Raw genomic sequence first — 26,690 nt, forward strand, 5'->3', positions numbered from 1 at the left:
TTAAAGCTTTATAATTGGAAAGAATTTTCACATCCTGAGATAAACTTTTTCAGGTTCATGTGTGTGTGTGTGTGTATGTGGTTTTTGTTTTTAAGTTTAAAATATTTAACCATTCTACAGTTTATTTTGTTTTATAGTGTAAACAAACTTGTTTCTATTTGATAATAGTCTTGTATTAACCATCTCATAATAGTCTTGTAATAACCATCTCATGCTTTGATACATTTGTGATTTCATTGTCTAAGCATTTTTATTTTTATTATTTTATTTTAGAATATATTAAATGTTCAATATATTCTATGCTCTTTATATATCTATTTTCTTTATATATCTATTTATCTTTATAGCTATATATCTATTTTCATATCCCATGAAGGCAAGCATTCTTATTAAAATCAAATATTTCTTTGGCTTATTATTCAGACACACCTTAGATGGTTTTGAAAATATTATCTTTTTATTACACCTATCCTACAAAAATGTATTTTCTTTTTTTTATTATTTATTGACAAAGTGATGTACAGAGAAGCTACAGTTTCATATGTTAGGCCTTGGGTACATTTCTTGTACTGTTGGTTACCTCTTCCCTCATTCCCCCCTTTCCCCTCCCCCATTTCCTTCTCCCCCCATGAGTTGTTCAGTTGGTTTACACCAAATGGTTTTGCAAGTACTGCTTTGTAGTTGTCTTTTTATCCTTTGTCTCTCACTTTTGGTATTCCCTTTCACTTCCCTAGTTCTAATACCAGTATATACAGTTTCCAATGTACTCAGATAAGATACAGTGACAGTGCGGGTAAAAAATTTATTTTGAAATTTTCTCCCTCCTTAGCAGCTGCTGTATACTTTTCAGGAAAGCTTTCATTTCTCTCACAGATTTTTTTGTATCTTCCACTATATTCACCTTCTATAAGTCTTTGCATGATTAATCACATATGTATAGTGATATTTTGTTTTGTGAATGAAAGCTTTTAATATATTTATTGTTTTAAGCAATATAATAAATTCTGTATATTTAATTTGTACTTCATCATTTTTCTGAACCATGCTATTTGATCCAGTGCAGTTTTAAATATTAATTCTCTGTTACTTCAGTGAACAAATGCATTATTGAAAGTAATTTGACTATTTGAATAATTTTAGAAATAAGCAAATGTATCTTACATTTCTGTGTGTATGTTTTAGAACCACTTTTTGAACTATTTGAAATAATGTTTTTTATTTTATTGATATTCTTGACTTTATGATGCTTCTATTATAAAACATGTTAGTTGAATAAATAGTCTGTATTATGTCAATGAAATAGTTAAATAGTTTATTCTGAGCTTACTAAGGAAGTTTTGAAGTTCAAGAATGTTTATTAAATTTGATCATTATTTTCTTGCTGAAATACTAATCAGCTTTGCAGCCTACTGGTATAATATTCATTAGAATTTATTCTTAAGTATTCAGGGAGGATTCTGCCTTTAATATACTTGAATTATATATCTTAAATGTCCACATTTATAGTAATCATTTTTAGGCTTTGATATGACATTTGTCATAACCTCAAGAACCATGTCAGAATATCTTTCCTCAGACTTTCTATGGACAAGAAGAATCTTCATGCTAGGAATGATTCTTTTCTGAACACTGAAAATGATTTTGTTTCTTTTTCTTGAAAAGGCAACTTGGAAATGTCCTCAGTTTCATTCAGCTCTCCAGTAGATAATAAACTTTTTTATTTGATTGTCAACTTTTTTCTTTATTATCTCTGAATCCTTATTATAAAAAATCTCAACTTAATGTAGCTGATATTATTTTTAAATATTGTATTTAAGTCACAATCAAATCTGCCATTAAAACCTCTTAAAATTATATGTTCTTTCTTATTTCTAACTTTATCTATTTATTTGGTTATGATCATATGCTGTGTATTTTTTCTGTGGGAGTTCAGTATTGTATTTGTCACCTTAATTATTTTTTTCTTATATTAATTTGTATATTTATCTTTCATATTTTCTTCCTCTTGTTTATATTTCACTATTGTTCTGGTGTCTTGAAGTTGAATTTAGTTTTAAAATGTTTTCAGTTAAAACAAAATAAGGTTCAGGCTATATATTTACCTTGGACACATAATCGTGGTCTTACTTTCATCATTTTGAGGCCTTTATGCAATTTTTCTTTTTATTTTCCTCTCCTAAATTGCTATTTAGAAAAGCACTGGTAATTTGAAAAGTGTTTGTGAATTTTTATTTCAACTGAAAAAAATATAGATTGCACTGGGGTTGTCAAATGCAGTTCTGATTTGAGAATTTTGGAACATTTTTTGTGCCAGTGTTTGCTAGGATTTTATAAAGAATTATTAATTCTAAAAATAAAATACATATATGTGTTCTTTTTCTCCTTAGAACAGACAAGTCAGATACCTGTACATTGAAACTCACTAATTATATATGTTAATTATATATTTATCAGGGGCCAATAGATGTTTACTAAAGGTCCCCATGACAATATTTCTTTCTATTTCTATATCTAATATCCTTGCTTTGTATAAGAATAAGAGATAATGTCTTACTCAACATGAAAAGTTGACTGTCATCATGTTTTCCTTTTGAAATACACACACACACACACACACACACACACACACATAATCATGTAATGATTCTAGTGGTCATTCAATATTATCTTGCCTCTTCTGAAATAATATTTTCTTTTCTTCTGTGAATACCTAATATATATTTTGTCATTCATTTATTTTAAATTATTGGTCTCGTTTCATTTTAGATTCTCTCTTATAAGTATTATGTAGTTAACTTTTAAACTGGATCTAAATTTTTGTTGCCTTCAGTTTGCTCACAATAATTATTATCATTAATATGTATCAATTTATAATCCTTAGTACTAGTGTGTGGTTTATAATCTTTCTCAGAGCTTGGTATTTTAGAAAACCATCTTTTGGTTTTTATCATATTAAAGATCAGAATTATGTTTTAATTTGTACTTTCTAATGATCAGGATTAGAAAAGAAAACTATATTTTGATCTGTGCATACACAATAAGAAAATTATTTTGGTTTCTTTCTCAGCTTCATCTTTTCTTCATGCCCATGTTTCCCTTACTATAATTTAGGGGTTCAGACTCAGATACTTTTTATTACATTAATTTTTTCATTGTATGTTTATCTTTCCATCCTGTAGTCCTATTGCCAATAATTGTTGAGATTTATCTTTTTGTTTAACTGATTCCGATGGATTTCTCTGCTTGAGGACTGTATAAGGATCCATCTTTTGGTCACTGACCTTTGAAAAAACTGCACATTGGTATTTACCTGTTGAACTCTTGCAAAGCTAAGAAAGTCTTTAGAATTTCTTAATCTTTCTCCCTTCCTTCCTTCCTTCCTTCCTTCCTTCCTTCCTTCCTTCCTTCCTTCCTTCCTTCCTTCCTTCCTCCCTCCCTTCCTTCCTTTAAATTTTTTTTTTTGTACTAAGGTTTGAACTCAGGGCCTTGGGCTAAAGGCAGGTCCTCTGCTACTTGAGCCACACCACCTGCTCTCTTGAGTTTCTTACATTCTCTGGGAACACACTTCTTGAAACCTCTTTTATCAGATTTTCCTCTCAGTAAGATTGTATATTGATTTTTATAATTTGGTTTGTGGAAAATTAGGTCTGATAAATAGCAAGAGCTTCAATTTTTATCAGAAACCTTTAATATTTTCCATTCTAAATGCTCCTTTCTAGAATAAAACTCACTGTGATTTTTTTCATTCGCTACTTCTCCAAGGAGTTGGGCTTTGAATACAGTAAGTACTTTTGATCCCTTTAAAAGTCAATAATGAGGTTCTCCTGCCTCCAGCCCCGCGCACGCGCACCCCACCCAGCCTGCCTTCCCCAGCCTGCCTCCTCCTTTGCCTTCTGGTATCTTCTGCCCCTCAGAATCTTGCTGCCGTCGCGTGCGGATCTCACTGCTCTGGCCTACCGGGCACGTTCCATCCTTTCAGCCCAGGACCCGCACAGAAAACAAACTTAACATATTTTCTTGCCCCGCACATAACTTGAGAACAAACAGAAAATTGAAATTAATTTTTAACCATGAGGGAAATCGTGCACATCCAGACTGGTCAGTGTGGCAACCAGATCGGTGCCAAGTTCTGGGAGGTTATCAGTGATGAGCATGGCATCAACCCCACCGGTACCTACCACGGGAACAGCGACCTGCAGTTGGACAGCATCTCTGTCTACTACAATAAAGCCACAGGTGGCAAATATGTTTCTTGTGCTATCTTGGTGGATCTCCAACCTGGAACCGTGGACTCTGTTCATTTAGGTCCCTTTGGCCAGATCTTCAGACCAGACAACTTTGTTTTTGGTCAGTCGGGGGCAGGCAACAACTAGGCCAAGGGCCATTGTACAGAGGGGGCTGAGCTGGTTGACTCAGTCCTTGATGTGGTGAGGAAGGAAGCCGAGAGCTGTTGACTGCCTGCAAGGATTCCAGCTGACCCACTCCCTGGGTGGGGGCACAGGCTCTGGAATGGGCACCCTGCTCATCAGCAAGATCCGTGAAGAGTATCCTGACCACATCATGAACACCTTCAGTGTGGTACCCTCACCCAAAGTGTCTGACACTGTGGTTGAGCCCTACAATGCCACCCTCTCTGTCCATCAGTTGGTAGAGAATACTGATGAGACCTACTGCATTGACAGACAACGAGGCCCTTTAGGACATCTGGTTCTGTACCCTCAAACTGACCACACCAACCTACGGGGACCTCAACCAGCTCGTCTCTGCCACCATGAGTGGTGTCACCACCTGCCTCCACTTCCCTGGCCAGCTCAATGCTGACCTCTGCAAGCTGGCAAGTCAACATGGTGCCCTTCCCACGTCTTCACTTCTTCATGCCTGGCTTCGCCCCTCTCACCAGCCGTGGAAGTCAGCAATATCTGGCCCTCACTGTGCCTGAACTCACCCTGCAAGTCTTCGATGCCAAGAATATAATGGCTGCCTGTGACTCACGCCATGGCTGGTACCTCACTGTGGCTGCTGTCTTCCATGGCCGCATGTCTATGAAGGAGGTGGACAAGCAGATGCTCAACGTGCAGAACAAGAAAAGCAGCTACTTCGTGGAGTGGATCCCCAACAACGTGAAGAGGCCGTGTGTGACATCCCCCCGCATGGCCTCAAGATGGCAGTCACTTTCATCGGCAACAGCACAGCCATCCAGGAGCTCTTCAAGCGCATCTCTGAGCAGTTCACCGCCATGTTCCGCAGAAAGGCCTTCCTCCACTGGTACACAGGTGAGGGCATGGATGAGATGGAGTTCCCCTAGGCCGAGAGCAACATGAATTACCTCGTCTGTAAGTATCAGCAGTACTAGGATGCCACCGCAGAAGAGGAAGAGGTTTTCGGTGAGGAGGCTGAAGAGGAGGCCTTGGGAAGAGATACCCCCTCACCTCAGGCTTCTCAATTTCCTCACCCTCCTTTAGCTGCCCCTTTTCCTCTTCTTTCAGAATTTGTTTCTGCTGCCTCTGTCTTGTTTTTTGGGGGTAGGGTGTAGAACAGTGCCTGGCACATAGTAGGCGCTCAATAAATATTTGTTGAATGTCTCCTCTCTTTCCACTTGGAAAACCTAGATTTCTGCCATTCTGTGTTGCCTTTTAATTTCCTTCTGACACCCCCATATCAACGTCTGTCCAGTTGATATTTCTGTTTCTCAAAATAATTCTCAAGAAGCTGGGTCTCATCCAAGTCTCTAGAACTAACCAGGTGCTGAAATCATGGGTAGTAGCCTAGCATCCTAACCCCAAGTAAACAGGCAAAAGGGATAGAAGGTTGCCTGCTTCATTGCGAGGAGGGTGGGGTGGGATTTTCCATTCTAGGACAGACAGTTCAGGAGGGAAATCAAAGGAGGTATTGTTAGCTTTAGAAGTGTAACTGTATTACCTCTATTTGCAGTCTCAGCTGTCTTGAGCTTCCATCTGCTTTGGGGATGTGCCTTCTCTGTTAAGTGGGATTCCCCTCGAACTTTGCCTTATGGAGCACATTCCTTTCCTCTGACCAGAGAAAGGGACCAGCCAGCCCTGTTCTCTAGAAACATCCCACCCTATTTTTTTTTTAAAGAAAATAATTCCTGACACTGCCATCTTTGGTCACTGCACTGGAGAGGGAACTCGACCACATCTATTTTGCAGCATCTCTTTGCCTATTTCCTTTTTCCTCCTACCCTTGGTTTTGTTCTATCCTACACTTCAGGTTTCCATTTTGTGTTGAACTTGCTGCTTTCTTTTCATATTGAAAAATGACATTGCCCCAAGAGCCAAAACAAAAGAAATAAATGGGAATTGGAAAAAAACACCCCATCAATAATGAGTTTCATGATGAAATTTCCATATATTTATTCTATTATTATGTTTTTTATCCTCTTATCCACCATATTTTCTCTTTCCGAATCCCTGTTTCTTCCTCTTTTACATTCCTGCCCTGTTTAGTTTTTTGCCCTAAATTTCCTATATGAGAGACAATGTGATGGCTTATTTAATACAGTTAATATCCAGTTCTGTCTATTTTTTCTGCAAACAACATAATTTCATTTTTGTTATGTCTAAATAACACTGTATTTTAAGAGCTTTTTTTTAAATGAAAATACTTAATTCTTTAATGGTAATACTCATGTAAAGGTTTGATATTTTTCCCATCCCAAATATATTTTATTATCACATTTACTAAAACTGTTTTTCTTTCTTGTTATTAATGATTACCTGTAAATCTTGGGGTTACATTTGGTCCTCTATTTTCAATGACTAGATACCATCTTCTTAGGACTTTCATCTTTTCCTTATTATTCCTCTGCTTCCTGGGAAAACTATTCAGAGGTGTCCTTGGAGAGACAAATGGTAAAAGGCAAACCAATGCAACAGCAATACTTACAAGACAATATGCTGTAAACCAACTGCACAACTGGGGCGGGTAAGGGGGGAACAAAATGAGGGAGTGGGTAACAAGTTTGATAAGCAATGTACACACTGCCTTATGTATGAAACTGTAACCCCACTGTACATCACTTTGACAATAAACAAACAAATAAATAAATAAAAGTTTTAAAAATCTCTGAGATGACAAGGACACTGATGGCTCAAGCCTGTAATGAAGGCTAAGATAAGAGAGCAGAGATTTAAGGCAGAAAAGTCTGTTTCACATTTCACTCCATCTCCAATTAATTAATAATGTGTCAACCTTAGTTTAATAAATAAAATAGCTTCTAATCAACAAATTTGTTGCTCATGTTGGAATTTTCTAAGAAAATATCAGTCTTTGATTTGCTGAATATCGAGAATGTTGTAGTACATGAGCAATGAAATTTCCAAGCAGGCTTTCCCGATTATGTGACATGTCTTGAAATCTCTCTCAGATTCTGTCTTAGGTATTATTGATAGGCTTAGTTTCTTTTATTTTCATCTTTTTTGGTGGGGGGAATGAAATAGTGTTGGCCCAAGGTCTCCTTGCAAAGTCCTGGGTGGCCTCAAACTAAAAACCCTCCTGTCCTGGCTTCCCAGGGCTGCAGATACAAGTGTGTCACTGTACCTGACTTTGTATTTCATGTTTTTCTTTAAATGTAAGCAAATTTGGGTGAGAAGTTGGGAGCCTTGGCAATGAGTGGCTGTGAGTCATGTTTCTCTTTAAAACAGACCCTTGTGGATATCTCAGATGGATTCTTCCAGACCAAACAGACTTACCATTGCCCTCGTAACTCCAATTCTAGAGTGCACTTTGGAAGTTTGTATCCACATTACTTAAATAGGCAATCAATGATGAGAATAAATAATTCAAAAAATTGATCCATACACATGCCTGTGTTCTTATTTCAGCCTAGCAATTCCTGCTGACCCACTTCTTTGTAAAATTATACAAGAAAGTTTTGTTCTCACAGATCTTACTGAAACTAATAGAATGGCACCCTTCACATTGTAGATCTTGATCCTAAGTTATTTTGAGGCACTCCAAACAACTCACAATTTTCTATTATTAAGAAAAAATATGTTTCTGTGCTAGGGTCTCTGTTAAGAAAATTTCTAATAATTCCCATCTTATAGATGAGGTGACAAAGCAAAAGCATTAGTTATAATTCAGCAGAAAATTATTCCCCAAATCAACTGTTGTAAGTGAAGTCACATGAAACGTAGTGTAAACTAGGTTTCTACTGTGTTAGCATCTGAGCATCCTTCCCTTTGGGGGCATTTCTCATGGTTTGGCAATCCATCCCTCTGAGATGGCTCTGACAGCTTCCTTTGTTGGTCCACCTGAAGTCACAGCCCAGGGATGGTGGTTACAAACCAAACAAGTGGTATACCCTTGCATTTAAGTTTGAGGAATAATCATTATTACTGATTCAGTATTTTCATTCAGAGAAGTTACAAACATCCCAATGACCTTACAATGATCATTTAAGGATTGGAGAAGTATTAGTCAGAGCATGCTAACTTGTCCAGAAAATAAGAAATGGGTTCAATGAAGATCACTAGCATAGGGAAAAAATACATTCAGACTTCTCTCACTTTGTATGACATTTCTTTTGTTGTTTTACTTATTATTTATTTTGTGTCTGTGTGTTCATACGGGGGCTTGAACTCAGAACCTAAGCAACTAGACCTCATTTTTTTTTTGTCTTAATGGTGGTACTTTACCATTTGAGCCATGGCTCCATTTCTGGATTTTTGGTAGTTAATTGGAGATAAGAGTCTCAGACACTCCTTTCTACCTGGACTGACTTTGAACCATGATCCTTAGATCTCAGCCTCCTTAACAGCTACGATTCCAGATCTGAGCTACCAATGACTGGATTATTTTTAAAAATTATCTTTAGGTAGTTGTGCAATTCAGGATCTCAGTTTTATGTTACACTGTTAAATGTTTTAGTTCTTTTTAGTGGCTTATGCTTGGGAGCGATAAGCATGTCTACAGCAGTATGTAGCTTATAGTTTTATTCTATTGAAGAAATAGAAGTTCAGAAAATAAAAATAATAGCTATACAAAAATAAATAACTAAAATAGTGATAAAGTACAAGTTCAAAAAACAAAAATGATGCCTTAGATTTTTGTCAAAAAAGATGGACTTATTTGTATAAACTCACTCAAATTGGACACAGAATCTGAGTTAAGGTGTGGCTAAACAAAAGTGAAAGACATGGTTTCAAATAAAAGAGCATTGACTTCTAAAAAAGGAACAGGAAGAGATCTAAAGCACAGCATATCAATACTAGAGAATGCTAGTAGAATCAACTCACTTTTTTTCTTGTTTACTCTAACCCATTTAACCCTTGATTCTTAATGAATGAAGGAGTTAACATTTTCTCTTTGGGACAAGGTTTCATTATGTTGCTCAAGATGGCCTTCAACTCATAATCTTCCTACCTTGTCTCTGAGGTATCTGAGTTTCTAGGAGTCCAACACTGTGCCAAGTTATAGTTGATACCTTCATTTTATGTATGAGAAAAATATGGCAAGACACTCTCCTAAGACTTCCCAGCACGAATAGGGCAGAGCTAGCTGTCCCATGCAGACAGTCTCTCACTGTCACAATTCCCTTTCCACTGAGCCACCCTGCCTGGAAATAGCCAGCCAAAAGATATTTTTCAATTCTGTTTTGTAAACTAAGCTGTTAGATTTAGACAACCAATCCTTGATGGATGAAACACCACTTGGTTCATATGGGAGAAATTAAGAGACTCTTTCCCCCAAAGAACAAATAGAAGAAAAAGTAACAGTGCTAAAGGGGACTCATTCAAAAGATGTGTCTTTCTGAGATAATTTTCTGCATTCTTCCATTTGTTCCTCTCCTCTGGGATTTGACCCAGCCCCCAGCTTAACCTTTGCTTCTTTGGCTTACTGAGTAGCCTCAAAGTGGGAAACATTATGAAAAGAATCACAAGTGGTGGAGTCGCCAGCTGGCAGAGGGACATTCCAGGCATAGTGTGCCTCCCCTGGTGAGCATTTTATGTCAGCTGTTTTTTGGCACATACAAGCTGGAAACTCAGCTGCTTATCTGCGTTTTCCAGGCAGAGGTGGGAGGGGGAATTTAAAAAAAAAAACACAAAACCTCATTATAACCCAAATATTCAAACACACTAATAAAATCTCGGCTTTGTATTTTTTGCACAAGCAGTTGTAAGCGAACAGAAAGTTATGACAGTGCTAAGATCATAGGTTGTTGAGAAATAAAGTTACAAGAGGAAGCAAAAACAATTTCTTTATTCTATGGCTTTGAGCCATTAGTAGGCAAAATGCTGAGCAATAGGCCCCATATGTAGTTCTCTTGTGCCATAACCATGCCCAGGACTCTTTTGAGTCTTTGTAGAGTCTGGAGAATGAAGTCAAGGCATGGCATTTGTCCTTTGAAGTGTTCCATGGACCAGCCAAACCTTCTATCTAGTTCTACCTGGGGTGGTCATTCAGAAGTCTCATAAGGCTACTACCCAGTCATGTGTTCTGATTGGTCCATTCCAGAGTTTTCAGAAGAGTTAAAATCTTTTTAATCTCACTCCTTCACCTATGCTTTATGCCATATTTCTAAGTGAAACCTTTCTCATTTCTTCTGCTAGACTTTATGCTTCTATTTCATTTTATACTTACCATATGAAGAATCATACATTCTGGAATCAAACATATGAAATCTCTGCTTCTTACCTTTCCCTAGGAAGAGAAATCACTATAGGTAGGCCTTGAGGAGGGCACAAAGGAATGTAGAAATACTATCCTGTAGAATGTAGAAATATAATTTTGGCACTGGGGCTTGAACTCAGGGCCTGGGCAGCATCCTTCAGCTTTTTTTTTTTTTTTGCTCAAGACTCTACCATTTGAGCCATAGCTTCATATCTTACTTTTATAAAAAGTCAGAGTCTCATGGATTTTCCTGCCTGGGCTTGCTTTGCACTGAGATAACTGGATATCAGCCTCCTGAGTAGCTAGGATGACAGATATGAGCTACCAGTGCCTGAAGGAAGGTAGTCTTGAGAAGGAAGCATGGGTATGTCACTCAGTTCTACCACACAGAAATTTCCAGTGGTGCAGTGGGAAATGGAAATGATTCTGTTTTGTAGTGGGCAGAAAGAAAGAGAGAACCTCTTTATAATCTAAGATGGTTTCTGGGGAAAGAGGAAAATTGGCCAGCATATAGGATCCAAAGAAAGAAAAAGATGAAAGTTCCATGATTAAAAAGCATCCAGATCCAGGCCCCAGTGGCTTGTGCCTGTAATCCTAGCCACTCCAGAATCTAAGGCTTGAGGATCATGGCTTGAAGCCAGCCCAGGCAGGAAAAGCAGCCATGAGACTCTTTATCTCTGATAAACTATTCAGAAAAATCTGGAAGTGGCGCTGTGGCTCAAGTGATAGAATGCTAGCCTTGGGCAAAAGAAGCTCAGGGACAGCACCTTGGCCCTTAGTTCAAGCACTAGGCCAGGCAAAAAAGAAAAAAAAAGGAACTTTCTAGCAGTTTTATATGAAACATCTTGAACACCATTGTTTTAACCAACTGGCAGGATAGGGAAATGACTGAAACCATTATTTATTAAGTATTTACTAATGTTAATAGAAAATATTCTTTAAATCTCAGTCATAGACTTAGACTTAAGCACCAGGTTGCTTAGATTCTAATTTTGGTTCTATACTATTTACTATCTGTACTATGTATCTCACAGGATAGTCCAAATGAATCAGTCCTTTAAAGTACAAGAGTACAGGTTGGAATATAGCAAATAACATACAAACATGTACTAAATTATAAATGTGAACACATTATTTTCTAGGAAACCTTGTTTATATGGTGTTTTTTTGTAGTTCATTATAATTTTAAGGTAACTTCAAAAGTGCTGGTAACCAAAACTTAGCATTTATATAACCCATGATTAAGCAATTCTTCTCCTAGGCACTAAGTATAGTCAGCAAATGTTTGCACTGGGATGTTCCTGGTGGTAGTATCATGTTCATGCCAGTGTATCACCCCAAACCAGAGTTGAAGTAGAAGGCAAAGACACAGTGTTGTAGATCTATACAACAGCATGCCCAAGAGCCATGAATGAAAATGTGGGTGAGCCTCACAGACATGTTGAGTGAAAAAGGCTAGGCAGACAAATTAAGATGGAGTGTATAAAATAGTCTAAATAAATCTATGTGATGAGAAATCAGGACTGTTACTCTTCTGTATAAGGGAAACCTTGGGGGTACTGATAATGTTCTGGCTGTTAGTTACACAGAGGTGTTCATTTGGTGAAAGTTCATCAAATGAAGGTATGTAATTTCAGTACTTTTGTGCAAATGTTATGTTCGATTAATATTTTAGCCAGGTGCTTGTGGCTCATGCTTGTACTCCTAGCTAGTCAGGAGGCTGAGATCTGAGGACCACAGTTTAAAGCCAGCTTGGGCAAGAATGTCTGTGACACATTTATCTCCAATTAACCATGAAAAACCTGAATGTGAACTTGTGGCTCATGTGGCAGAGTGCCAACTCTGAGTGAAAAAGTTTAGGGACAGCATCTAGCCCTAAGTTTAAGCCCCAGGACTGGCATACACACATACATACATACACACACTCTCACACACACACTCTCTCTCTCTCTCTCTCTCTCTCTCTCTCTTGAAAAAGTGATAGTGAAATAAGAATCTAGGATAAGATAATAACAGATCATCTAATAATATGATAAGCTAATAAAAGATCATTGAAGGGGCTGGGGATATAGCCTAGTGGCAAGAGTGCCTGTCTCGGATACACGAGGCCCTAGGTTCGATTCCCCAGCACCACATATACAGAAAATGGCCAGAAGCGGCGCTGTGGCTCAAGTGGCAGAATGCTAGCCTTGAGCGGGAAGAAGCCAGGGACAGTGCTCAGGCCCTGAGTCCAAGGCCCAGGACTGGCCAAAAAAAAAAAAAAAAAAAAGATCATTGAAGATCAATGAAAATGATTAGAAAGATAATACATAAGTTTTTGTTTGTTTGTTTCTTTGGTGCCGATACTGGGGCTTAAACTCAGGGCCTGGTTGCGGTCCTTTAGCATATCCTCTCAAGGCTGGCATTCTTCCACTTGGGCCACAGATCCACCTTTGAATCATGCCTTTGAATGCCTTTGAATCATGTCTGTAATCCTAGTTACTCAGAAAGCTGAGATCTGAGGATCATGCTTTGAAGGCGGTTGAGGTTGACAAGTCCCCAAGACTCTTCTCTCCAATTAACAAGGAAAAACGACAAGAAAAGAAACAGAAGTGGAGGTGTAGCTCATGTGGTAGATCACCAACTCTTAGTGGCAGCATGAGGCCCCACGTTCAAACCCTGGTACTTGCACACACACTGACACCCACCCACAACAATAACAAAATGGATCAGAGAAAGAAAAAGAAGAAAGGTACTAGAGAAAGCATATTGTGAAATGTATAGAACATGTTTTATTTTTATAATCACCTAAGTATAGTCATTCCATTGTGATTCAGATGGCAATTAGGCACAGCAGAAGTTTAGGACATTTTAGGGGGCTCATTTCACTTACCTCTCCCTTAGTAACTGTCAGGAATTGCTCCACTCTGAAGGATTCCCTGATCTCCATGCCCCATTTCTTCTAACACCATGTTACTCCTTCTGTGTCAGTGTGTGTGTGTGGGGGGGGGGGGGGAAACTCATTGAGATTCTCTTTGAACTTTTATTGTCTGTGGAACTTAATAGAACAACTTCTTCTTGGGCTTCTTTAAACATTAACTCTTCACTTCAAATTGCTTCCAAGGATGTCACTACAAAATCGAAATTTCTAGGGAACCAAATAAACCATATGCCACTTTCCCCTTCAGCTTATTTTAACCATATGGCACTAGAAATGAGAATGTGACAATGCTATTAATTTAGACTCCCTGGGTTTCCAACACTATTATTCCCCAGTTAATTTAAAGAAATCTTTGCTACTGGCCTGGAAAAACAAAACAAACAAAACCCAACAACTAACTGTCTTTGCTGGATAATTAAAGACTAGAGTTAGGAGAACAAATGAAACTGAGGCCCTGATAATGTAGGCTGTGGCCAGTGACTGGCTGACCAGAATTCATAGAGCACATGCTACTTGTCCTTTTATTAAGCACTAAAGCTCCCTCCATGTTTAGTTCAGATTTGATACAGAGTTCACAGGTTGTCACTGATACACAACTTCTTTTTAATTTGTGGGGCTTCTTTTTAATCATGGGACATTTTATTTCATTTGATTGAAATTTACTAAATACTTCAGAAGTGCCAGGAATTATTCATAAAATTATTTGTAAAAACGTTTTCTGGGAAAATGACAACCCGTCTTTGACATAAATAAATAGGATTTTAAGCTTTTAAAGAAGTATGCAGGAGCTGGGTGCTAGTGGCTCATGCCTATAATCCTAGATATTCAGGAGTCTGAGATCTGAGGATCACAGTTCAAAGCCAGCCCAGGCAGGAAGGTCCATGAGATTCTTATCTCCAATCAGCCACCAGAAAACTGGAAGTGGTGCTATGGTTCAAAGTGGTAGAGTGCTAGCCTTGAGCAAAAGAGCTCAGGGACAGTGCCCAGGCCTGGAGTTCAAGCCCCACTAGTGACAAAAAAATGCATGAAATTAAAGTGTTCTTAAGTTTAGAGACTAGCAAAATTAGGAAATTTACCATGTAGTGATTCTGTATTTACTTTTTAAATATACTGATTTGATAAAGATCGACGATGATTAATTTCCTATAAATTAAATAGCAAAACTCACAGCTTTTGAAAATTTCACATTCTATTCTATACTTTGCTTTCACTTGTTCCTGAGCACTTTGCATATAAACAATATTAATTTTTATTTTTCAGGGTTTTGGTATTATTGGGGCTTCAACTGGTGCTTGAAAACTGTTCCTTAGCTTTTTTGTTCAAGTTTGGCAATCTACTACCTAAGCCATACCTTTACTTCTGGGTTTTGGGTGGTTAATTGGAGATAAGAGTCTCACAGGCTTTTTGCCTAGGTATGAACTGTGATACTAAGACCCCAGCCTTCTGAGAAGCTAGGTTTATAGGAGTGAGCCATGGGTGCCCGTCCATACATCTTCGTTTAGAAGTCATTAGCTTGTTTGCTGAGTCTTGTTTTGTAAATTATTCCCTACATCTAACACATAAAGCTTTTCACAGGTTGTAAGTTTTAGTTTTTAGTTTCAGATACTTAAATAATCTTGACACATATTTCTGTATTATAGTAAATGTGGATGGTGATCTTTTTTCTCCTTTTACTTATTATTCTGGTGTATAAGTAATTAAATTTTATGATAGTCTTTTTTACTACTGGATAAACATTTATAGTTCATTATATACTTACTTTTAATGGACAGCTTAATTAAAGTTATAATTTATTTAACACTCTTCCATGTATATTTGTGCATAAGATTGTCAATACTTCCTGTATTCAATGTCTGGTATTCATTCTTGATTTGTTGTTATTGCTCTTGTGGGATTTTTTTTTTTTTTTTTTTTTTTTTTTGGCCAGTCCTGGGCCTTGGACTCAGGGCCTGAGCACTGTCCCTGGCTTCTTCCTGCTCAAGGCTAGCACTCTGCCACTTGAGCCACAGCGCTGCTTCTGGCCGTTTTCTGTATATGTGGTGCTGGGGAAGCGAACCTAGGGCCTCGTGTATCCGAGGCAGGCACTTTTGCCACTAGGCTATATCCCCAGCCCCGGATTTTTTTTTTTTTGACACTTCATATAAAGCAGTCTTTAGAGAACATACTACTGCAAAGGCAATCTGGGCCTATGCTCTTTATAGACTCTAATAAATATCTGTGCATTAACAATGTGATTTGTTAGGTTTGCTTGCATAATCTTGGTTCTCAATTTCATCCTAGGTACTTTAGTAAGTTCCATTTTTCTAAATACTGTTCATTTCTTCAAAGTTGCATAATTTATTTGCTGAATTTTTTTTTTTACAAGTATGTAGTACGACTTTTAGAGTCTAGTATCTATAGTTAATGCTCTTGTTTTTGGTACCCGGGCAAGAAATTAGAGCCTTGAGTTGGCCTTTAACTTGCTTGATCGTGATTGGGTTCTGTAGTACTTAAGCCACACCTCTAGTCTGGCCTTTTCCTGGAGATAGAGTTTCTTGGGCTTTTCTTCCCAGTTTGGCTTTGAGGTGGAGTTCTCTAGGTCTGAGCTTCTTTAGTAGCTAGGATTACTAGCATTAGCACCAGCAACTGGATTTTCCTTTTTGTTTAAATACCAATCCTAGGACTTGAACTCAGAGATTGGGCACTGTTCCTGAGTTTTTTCTTTTGTTTTGTTGCTCAAAGATAGCACTTCACTACTTAAGCTACAGTTCCACTTCCGGCTTTTACATGGCTAATTATACTAAGAATCTTTCCTGTCCAGAATGACTTTGAACTGCAAACTTCAGATCTCAACCTCCAAAATGGCTAGAATTGTGGGCCTGAGCCATCTGTGCCTGGCTAATGTATGTATTTTATTTTATTATTATTTTGTGTGTGTTGGTCCTGGGGCTTGATCTCAGGGCCTGGGTAGGATCTTTGAGCTTTTTTGTTGAAGGGTAATAATTTATCACTTGAGTTTCATATCCACTCCCAGCTTGTTTGGCAGTTGATTGGAGACAAAGAGTGTCACAGATGTTCTTACCCTGTCAGGAGTCAAACTGCAGTCCTCAGTTGTCAGCCTCCTGAGTAGCTAGGATTACAGTCTTGAACCAGCAGCTTCCTGCTCTGATTTTTTATATTACTTGTTATATCACCTCTTTGTTTCTGAAGTACTAGTTTGTGAAGTTCTTGCTGATATTCTTTTTTTCTTCTTCTTTATTGTCAAAGTGAAGTACAGAGGGATTACAGTTTCATATGTAAGGCAATGGGTACATTTCTTTCTTTTTTTTTTTTTTTGGCCAGTCCTGGGCCTTGGACTCAGGGCCTGAGCCCCGTCCCTGGCTTCTTCCCACTCAAGGCTAGCACTCTGCCACCTGAGCCACAGCGCCCCTTCTGGCCGTTTTCTATATATGTGGTGCTGGGGAATCAAACCGAGAGCTTCATGTGTTTCATGTGTAGAAGTCAAGCACTCTTGCCACTAGGCCGTATTCCCAGCCCATGGGTACATTTCTAATCCAACTTGTTACTTCCTCCCTCATTTTTTTCCCTGCCTCTCCCCTCCCCTTTTTCCTCTCACCCCCATGAGTTGTACAGCTGGTTTATATCAAATGGTTTTGTAAGTATTGCTTTTGGAATGTTTGTTTTTTTTTTATCCTATGTTTCTCGATTTTGGTATTCCCTTTCCCTTCCCTAGTTCCAATACACATATATACAGTATCCAGGGTACTAAGATCAGATACAGTGATAGCAGGGGTGAAACCACAGGAAGGGAATATGAGAGAAAAAAGAGAGAAAAAGGGTACTGTTTCACATGGCATGTTGAAAATAATTACAATGACATGCCAATTGTTTCCATAACATAGAGTTCATTTTGCTTAGCATCATCATCTTATGTGTTCACATGGGCATAGCTATTGGGCTCTTGTGACCTTCTGCTATGAATAACCTAAACATGTACTAATTATTCTCTATGAGAAAAATAATAGAGTCCATGTTTCTTTGGGTCTGGCTCACTTCACTTGTATGATTTTTTCCCCCAAATCCTTCCATTTCCTTGCAAATGGGGCAGTGTCATTCTTTCTGATCGAGGCATAGAATTCCATTGTGTATATGTCCCACATTTTCCTGATCCACTCGTCTATTGAGCAGCATCTGGATTGGTTCCATAGTTTAACAATGACAAATTCTGCTGCGATGAACATAGTTGTGCTGGTGGCTTTAGTCAGGTCTTGCTTGTAATCTTTTGGGTAGATGCCCAAAAGTGGGGCTGCTGGATCATAGGGGAGCTCTATGTTTAGCCTTCTGAGGAACCTCCGTACTGCTTTCAGAGTGGTTGAATAAGTTTACATTCCCACCAACAATGTAGTAGGGTTCCCTTTTGGCCACATCCCCTCCAGCATTTATTATTGTTAGTTTCCCAGATAATGGACTTTCTTACTGGGGTGGGGTGGAATCTCAGTGTTATTTTGATTTGCATTTCTTTGATGGTCAGTGATGTAGAGCACTTCTTCATGTGTCTCTTGGCCATTCTCATTTCTTCTTCAGAGAAGTCTCTTTTTAGGTCTTTAGCTCAATTGTTGAGGGGGCAGTTGGTTCTTTAAGGATTTAGTTTGAGGAATTTAATTTTTTGAGTTCTATATAAATTTTAGATATGAGACCTTTGTCCATTGTATGGTCAGTAAACATCTTCTCCCAATCTGTGGGCTTTCTGTTTATCTTTCTAACTGATATTCCTTATGTGTTCTAATTTTTCTTTGCTTCTTAGGAGTTTTCCTCTTTGTTTATTATTTCCTTTCTTTTTCTTTCTTTGTGTTAACATTGCTGGTCTTCTTAGTACTTGCTTTTTAGTTGAATACTCTGAATATTTAAATATTTTCTCACTTTGTGTTTTAGTTGAATACCCTGAATATTGAAATCTTTTTTGTATTTTGTCTTATTTCTGTATTGTCTTATTACTGGGGCCTGTCCTTAGGTTGTAAGTGCAGTCCATTAGCATTCTTACTCAAAGCTAGAGCTCTATCACTTGAGCCACAACCTTACTACTGGCTTTTTGATCATTCCTTGGAGATAAGAGTCATGGCCTTTTCTGCTGAGGCTGGCTTTGAACTACAATCCTCAGATCTCAGCCTCCTGAGTACCTAGGATTACTGATGTGAGCCATCAGTACCTGGCTTTCTTTGGTAATTTTTCTCTATCACAGTATGATCAGACAACCAGAACCACCAGGAGTTGGATAATAGGCAACATGGATCCAGGGAAACTGCCTGTGTTGCTTCTTGTGTGGTGTTAGGCTGAGGCTTCAGGCCCACAGAATAGATAGGAAATGGAGAGGTTAAGAGTAAACATGAACAATGAGGGCAAGATGGACACCTTAGTTCCCCACAGGAGTTTGTATGTGTCTCACTGCTTTCAGGTCACCTCCCTCAGTGATGACCAGCAAGAGAAGTTGGTGTCTTTTGCCACAGAGCTGCACAGCCTGGTGCAGAATTCAAAGATGCCACAGCTGGAGGAACTTCAGCAAGAGCTAGAGGAGCTCCGGGCCCAGCTGCTGCCCCAGGCACTGCCACAGCTGAGCTACTGAGCACAAAGTGGCTCTTACTTGACTCTGCCTTCCAAATTTCATGCAAATCCTTACTGAGGCCAGCCATAGTGTGGGAACCCATAGGCAAGGGAATTCTGAAAAACCCAGTTCCAGCTTAGCTAAATCAACACAGGGTAAATGGAGTACTACTACTACCATTATTATTCAGTTTAATTTTTTTTCTTCCTTGAAGTACTTGGCTTTATTTAATAGCAATAGTCTTATAGTAATTTCTTTTGTTTAGGTTTTACTTGACACAAATTTCCTATCCCTTTGTTTATAACTCTGTCTTGACAATGCCTGTGACAACGCATGACTAGATTCTCCTGCTCAGAGAATATTGTTGTGAAGATGCTGGGCTGCTGTCCTCTGGAGCCAGCTCATGCTCATGGGCCATGCCAGGCAATGGGCACCCTGGGAAGACTGGTGCAGCCCCATTGCTGGCAGCTGTGACATGGAAGACTCCCCAGCCAGATGGCTTTGACTTAAGAACTCAGGCTCAAGTGCCAAGACCTGTGTTGGAACTGCACCTAGGCTCAGACTCCTCTTCCCCAGTTTGTGCTTCCTGTTTTCAGAGGTCAGACCTGCATGGGTCTTGGTTTCAGGGCCTGCATACCACTGTTGGTTTTTATTGCACAGGAATGGTGCTGTGCAACTTGAGCCACACCTCCATTTCCATGCAAGATGCAGGCTCCCTCTCCTGTTTTTGCCTTCCTTGTTTTTCTTAAGAAACATTTCTTCCCCAAAACATTTTTACAAGTCTGCATTTTGGAGGACCTGGACTAATGGATCATGTATGTGTCGCTTTATTTATTTATTTTGGGAGGGCTGGAGATCAAATCCCAGACTCTGTTCATTTGAAGCAAGCACTCTACCACCAAACTACTTCTACTGGCCTATGTCAATTTTAAAGTGTGACATATGGTTAAATCAATTGACTAATTTCTTAATTAATTTTGAGTCCAGTCTAGGTATACAGCTCAAGCTGGCCTTGAATTCAAGACCCTCTTTTCCTCTGCCTCCTTAGCGCTGAGACTAAAGATGTACATCATCATGCATGACTAAAATCATATGATTAATTCTAAATCAGTGCTGACAAATGTGCTACTGGATGAGTTTACTTATCTTTCTTGTGGTTTCTCATATATTTATTTTGACCATTGTGTTGTTTTCTGCTTTCCAGGCTTTTCTGATACCTTTAGCTTTTCTCTTTCCATGTTTTCAATTTGCCTAAAATTTAACAATTGGGAAAAACTTTGTATATTGGATTGACATAACTTAAACTTCCAATGGCTTCAAGTCATTTATTTCTCCTCACTCCACATGATCATTGAAGATTGGCTCACTTAACTCAGAATCCTAGATTGTCAGGGGCTCCATCTTAATGTAAGAGGCTCCCACAAGAAAGGAACAGATAATCTGCCAAATACAAAATGGTTCTTAGTGCTTTATCTAGAAGGACAAAGGCATTTTCTCCCTCTACTGACCAAAAGAAATCCTTTGGTTACACCAGAATCCAAATGGGCAGCATGCAACACGATCTCACACCTGGAGAGGAAGGACATTCTGGTCCTTCTGGTGACTCTAGATTTTTTTTCCTTCTGCCTGGTTTACATCCTTAAATGTTAAATAGACTTATTTCACTGTAATTACTTTCCTGACAAAATGTAAATGTAACTATATGCAATTTTTAAAAATCTTTTACCCAAATTCATAGGCTTGGTTCTCTTTCTCTTTCTTTCTCTCTGTCTCCCTCTCTCTCTTGCTCTTGCCTCTAGAGCTCTCCTCTTCCTACCTCTTGCTCTTGCTGTCATTCTTCTTCCTTCCTTCCCTCCTATTCCCCTTTCTTGTCTCTCTTTCATCACCCTCTTTCCTACACTCTCTCCTCTCCCCCTCCTCTCCCATTCGTTTTTCCACCCCCTTTCTCCTATCTGCTTTGTAAAAACAGTGAGTCAGTGAGGTTGATCCAGATAGATTGTGCAATATGTAGAATTGTCATAATCACCCCTCCTCCACAAGATGTGCTAATAAAAAAAAGAAAAAGAAAACAAAATGGATCAATTCTCTTTTTGACCGTGTTTGCATATAAATGCCCATATATTTTATTTCAAGATTTCAGGAATAGATATTTTTCTGTCCCCAGTTTCTATTACATTTCTGTCTGACTTTGTTTCATAATTTCTCTTTCTTTACATCACGAGTCTGCAAACTGTAGCTCCTCATCCATATCTGGCTCACAGCTTGTTTCTATAAATAAAATTTTCTTGGCACACAGCCATGTCCATTCAATTACTATTGTCTATGGTTGCTTTATTGCTGCCACAGTACAGGCCTGTAGTTGCCAAATGGTCAGTTAAACTAAAAGAAGAGTTATTTCTAGGCACTGCACAGAAAAAGGTAACATTCCCCTACTTTAAACAGATTACAGGCCTTTGTTTTTATTTTTTATTTTGTGTGAGTGGTAGGGGGAGGTGCTGGTGCTTGAACTCAGGTTCTGAGCACTGTCCCTGAGGTTATTTTGTTCAAGGGTAGTGCTCTACCACTTGGGCAATACTTCCACTTCTGGCTTTTTTTTTTTTTTTTTTTTTTTGGTGGGTAATTGGAGATTAGAGTCTTAGGGACTTTCCTGCCTGAACTGGGTTTGAAGTACAATCCTTTCAGATCTCAGCTTCCTGAGTAGCTAGGATTACTGGTGTGAGCCACTGGCACTTGACTATTTTAAAATTTTTTTCATTTTAAAATGTACTTCCCCCGCCCTCCCCATCCTTTGGCCTCAACTCTGGGCCTGGGCACTGTCCCTGAGCTTCTTTGGCTCAAGGCTAGCACTTTACTACTTGAGCCATAGCGACACCTCTGGCTTTCTCTGAGTAGTTTACTGGAAAGGAGAGCACACCAGGGGCATGTACTGTTGTGTCCATTGGTGGTATATTCTAAGACTCTTTTCATCAGAGAGGAAGGCAGATAGCCACTGGCTTCAAGGAATCATACTGCAAATTCTTGATACCATTCAGGAGTATATTCCTATTCAGTGTTGCCTGCTCCCAACCTAGAATCACGCCTGTAGCTTATTTCTTGCCCATCTCTCGTACTCCTATTTTGGAACTACAGTGTATTATGCTTTGAAATCTAGGTGTGTGGGGTTTTTTGTTTGTTTGGGTTTTTTGTTTCTTTGTTTTTACAGTTCTGGGCCTTGGTGTTATCTCTGAGCCTCCTTTTGCACGAGGCTAGAGATCTACCAGTTGAGCCAGAGCACCATTTCCAGTTTTTTCTGAGTAGTTTATTGGAGTTAAGAATTTCACAGGGACTTTCCTGCCCTAGCTGGCTTCAAACTAAGATCCTCAGATCTCAGCCTCTGAGTAGCTAGGATTATAGGCATGAGCCAAGACATTCAACAAAATCATGTTTTCTTTCTTGGGGGGAGGCAGTATTCAGATTTGAAATCAGTCTCACGTTTGCTAGGCTGTCCCTAGTACTTGAGTTACATTCCCCACATTCAGTTCTCCAATCTAGCACTCTTATTTTTCTTTTAAGAGGTAAATAGAATATCATAGATGCTTGAAGCAGAAGAGCAAATCTGATCACAAATTTATTGTGCTATCCTCACTGGAAAACTGTTGATTTTATATATTTTGTGATGATATAATATGATATCTATTCACTTTGTAATTGAAATAATAAGCATTAAGACTAAACTATGTTACTCAAGTGACTGTAATGGGGCCATTTTAAGACAAGGTGAATTCGAAATTGCTTTTCTCATAGGATTTAACTCATTTTGAAAATTATAGGATTTTCATTAGGATCATTAAAGTAAGTCAAATCTTTATGTCAACAGAGAATGATTTTCATAGACGATGAAATATAATTGATTCCAACAGAGAACCTTCATTCTGCATTTGAAAATGATAATAAATAAATAAAATTAGTAAGCTAGCAGAATTGTACCAGGTACTTGTTATTGTTGCTAAAAAAATTACATAGAGAAAGTATAAATTAACCCCAATCTCTACTTTCCATATTCATTAATAGTTTTGATCTAACCTTCCATCAAGCAATTCACTTTAGTGCTCTAGTAGTAATGTCTAGTTGATAATTTATTGCTTAGTGGATAAGGAGACAAAAATAATTTATTGCTTTGAAGTTCAATTTGTTATTAAAAAATCTTTGCTCAAATTTGATTTCTGCATGAGCTCTGAGAGTCCAATGCTGCAGAGCCTCAGAGAGGAGACAGAGCCTCAGTCACACACTGCCTCGCTGGACACACCCATCGTGGACTGTGCAAGGAGGAAAGGTGCCCACCACCGAGATCCAGTGTCTTACTGCTGGGTCACTGGCCTTACTGTCGCCAGTGCAGTGCTGCATGGAACATTGCCATCTGTCACCCATCTCCCAGCAAGTAAGAAACAGAAAACAACGTTTCAGCTTAAGGACATATGCGTTTCTGTAGCTCTAATTTGTGTATACCAGAAGAATGCAAGTAATTTATGCTATATTTCTGAAATTTGTTTCCACACAATCAATTTAGAAATTATTAAATCTGGAAATAAAACTATGTTTAGATAATAGAATTATAATTTTATTTGCTACTGAAGCAAAATAAAAACATTTTATTTGTTAAGTGGTTGGCTTCTTTGTGCTCTGTTTCTATTCAATGGTTGCTTATTTTGTTACTTGTAGTGTCAAAACCTGAATTGAATGTTAAGTGAAATATATGAGATTTTGAGAGGTATCATAGTGATGTATGTGCTGTGTAGTTTGATAAATTCTAAGCAATCAAGAAAAGGTTTGACTGGGAACTTTAGGACTATTCTAGAATAAATAAAATAAAGGAATCTCAGCATTGATATGAACAATTTTCACTGCACTCTCTTGAAATTGCTTATGTATTTCTTCTAACATGTTCATTGAACAATTGTGATGTATAAATTTCCATCATGAGCCTTTTAGGATAAGAAAAGGATTGTGACTGTTTCTTAGGCTCTGCTCTGCAGGGACTTCAATTTTGGAGACAAGACATACACAAATACATAAGAAAGAGTGCATGAAAAATGTTAAGAATGGTAGAAAAAAATGATGTAGAGAATCTTGGAAAAGAATACAAAACTGGTATTGGGACAATTAACAAGGATTTGCATGAGAACAGATATCTGAGCTACTTCTTGGGGGGAAAAGAAGATTAGGTGAATTTGTGATAGGTTGATCAGTTGTGAAGGATTGCTAGTAGCAAGAATGTCTTTAGATTCTTTCACAATTGAGATTGAGGCATTCTTCCTAAATTTTGGAGAGACATAAATGATTCTGGGATTGGATGGGAAATCCATTACCCATAAAATAATAGAAATTTGAGGTTCTTATTATATATTGAACTTGTATAAAAATAATTTGTTCATTGTAATCAAGATAACAACAACAAATCTAGATTTGATATTGGAAAATGTGATATCAGATTCTGTCTTCAGAGATAAGCTAGAATAGTCATTTAATGTTTCTGAACCTCAGTTTCTTATGTAAACTGGGAACAACTACTTCTACTGTTTCAACATGAATGATAGTTATGAAAATCAAAAGAGATGTTTGTAATGGAGTGTTTTCTAAATCTTCAAATGTTATGAAAGTGGAATAAGTAAAAGATGCGTGGTGGATTAAAGATGAACACAGATTTCTTTCACAATTCTTTCATTAAAAGATGGAGCCCTGCTGACTACCATTCTAGTTACTCAGGAGGAAGAGATCTGAGGATCATTTAGCCTCCTGGGCTCTTCTGTCCTGCAGGAGAGACGGGAAAACACACCCCACTCGGACGGGGGCCAAGAAGAGGAGAAGAGGGCTGACAGACTGCCACCCAGCCCCCCTCTCCACGAAGGACACACAGACAGCCTGGGAGCCAGACAGCGCTAAGACTCCTTTTTTCGGAAAATGAGCTGTTCTTTTACGTGGGTCGGAGGGCGACAGAAGGGGAGGGGTACGTGCACCTACATAAGGGCTGGGATTTGATGCCTGAGCTGTCCATCAGGGTGGAGCTCCGAGGGACCTCCCTAAGGGGTGGCCTATATCTATGTCATGGCCCCCAGACTGCCTCTGGGTTCACCACCAGTGGCCATTTTGGCCCACACGCAGTCCGAGGCGCGAGGCGGGGCTGGTTAGAGCTGCCTTTCTGGTTCCCGACCTGGAGAAGGCAAGCCGGGATAACAGCCATGCAGCCCCAGGGCTGGGGAAGAGGTGGGCCTGCTAGGACTGCCTCTTAAAGCTGCAGGCCAGTGCCCCAAAGATCATAGAACAAAGCTAGCCCAGGCAGACAAGTCCATGAGACTCTTATCTCCATTTAAGCAGCAACAAGCTGGAAGTGGAGCTGTGGACCAAGTAGTAGAGCACTAGCCTTGATTGAAAATAAGGCCATGATCTCAAGCCTCCATACTAGTACACACAGATAGCATGCATACAGACATACATACACACATGCATACACTCGTGCCCACGCACTCCAGTCCTTGCACTGTCCCTCAAATCTGGGTAGGCTTGATGACTATTTTGAATGATAGAACCCAGCAGAGGTGATGTAGGTATCTGGACCCTATTTTAAGAGATTGGTAGCTTCCATGTTCTCTATTATATGAAGTTTTGCTCTTAAAACACATTCCATGTTGTGAATAAGCCAAGCAAACCAGTGGAGTCATTTGTGTGACCACCAGTACTCCAACCACCTTCCTCAGCCAACGGCTATCACCAGCTTGTCCAGGTATACCACTGAACTACTCTGGAAGTACATTTTTAGCTCTATCTAGTTCAACGACTGCACTTGACACTGTATAGAATGAAGATGTACTGCTTCTTTTACAATTTGTATAAATTGCAGATTTATAGATAAAATAAATGATTGCTAATTTAAATTACTAAATTTTGAAGTTGTTGGCATTCAACAATGAATTACCAGCAAATGATGATTGTACATAATGAGTAAATAGATTATTTTAGAATGTGCTATATTCATCATATGCATTTTAATGGCTTCAACCTCAGTTTTCATGCTATATTTTGAGATGTACTTACAAAAAATATACTCCAGAGCTAGTCCAGGCTTCAGTTAAGCGGATCACAATTTGTCTCTCAACTAATATCATGCCACTTGAATTGTCCATAGCAAATCAGGTGAGATATGAGCTTGTAGTAAGATCTAGAAAAAAGAAATCAAAACACAGAGCCTAGAAAAAGGCATCAGTATGCTATTCTTTTGAAAACAGGTCTAAGTTTGCTATGTATTCTTTGCAGAAAGTTAGCATCTGAACTCAGAACCCATGTGGTCTGAATTGTGACATTTCACTGATTCACTTAGAGATTTTTTTTCCAATCAATTTCCCTCTCCCTCTCCCTTTTTCCCTCTCCCTCTCCCTCTCCCTCCCTCCAGCCCTCTCTCTCTCTCTGTCTCTCTCTCTCTCTCTCTCTCTCTCTCTCTCTCTTTCTCTCTCTCGTGCCAGTCCTGGGCCTTGAATGCAAGGCGTGGGCACTGTCTCTGAGGTTTTTATGTTGAAGGCTAGCTAGCAC

At 38.7% G+C, this 26,690-nt stretch overlaps 1 protein-coding gene and 1 pseudogene across 1 annotated transcript in view; both read left to right on the forward strand.

Annotated features, from left to right (window-relative positions):
* The first annotated feature begins 3,864 nt into the window (after positions 1 to 3,864).
* On the forward strand, positions 3,865 to 6,091 carry LOC125357175 (annotated as a pseudogene).
* Positions 6,092 to 23,354: 17,263 nt separating this feature from the next.
* LOC125357566 (cep170-like protein) overlaps positions 23,355 to 26,690 on the forward strand; it is a 70,902-nt gene continuing 67,566 nt past the window's right edge. Inside the window, exon 1 of the mRNA XM_048354530.1 lies at positions 23,355 to 23,547. Within this exon, the coding sequence (XP_048210487.1) occupies positions 23,355 to 23,547 (193 nt within the window). The remainder of the gene's footprint in view (positions 23,548 to 26,690) is intronic.

The sequence above is a fragment of the Perognathus longimembris genome, chromosome 9 (assembly GCF_023159225.1).
Source record: "Perognathus longimembris pacificus isolate PPM17 chromosome 9, ASM2315922v1, whole genome shotgun sequence".
NCBI lineage: Eukaryota > Metazoa > Chordata > Mammalia > Rodentia > Heteromyidae > Perognathus > Perognathus longimembris.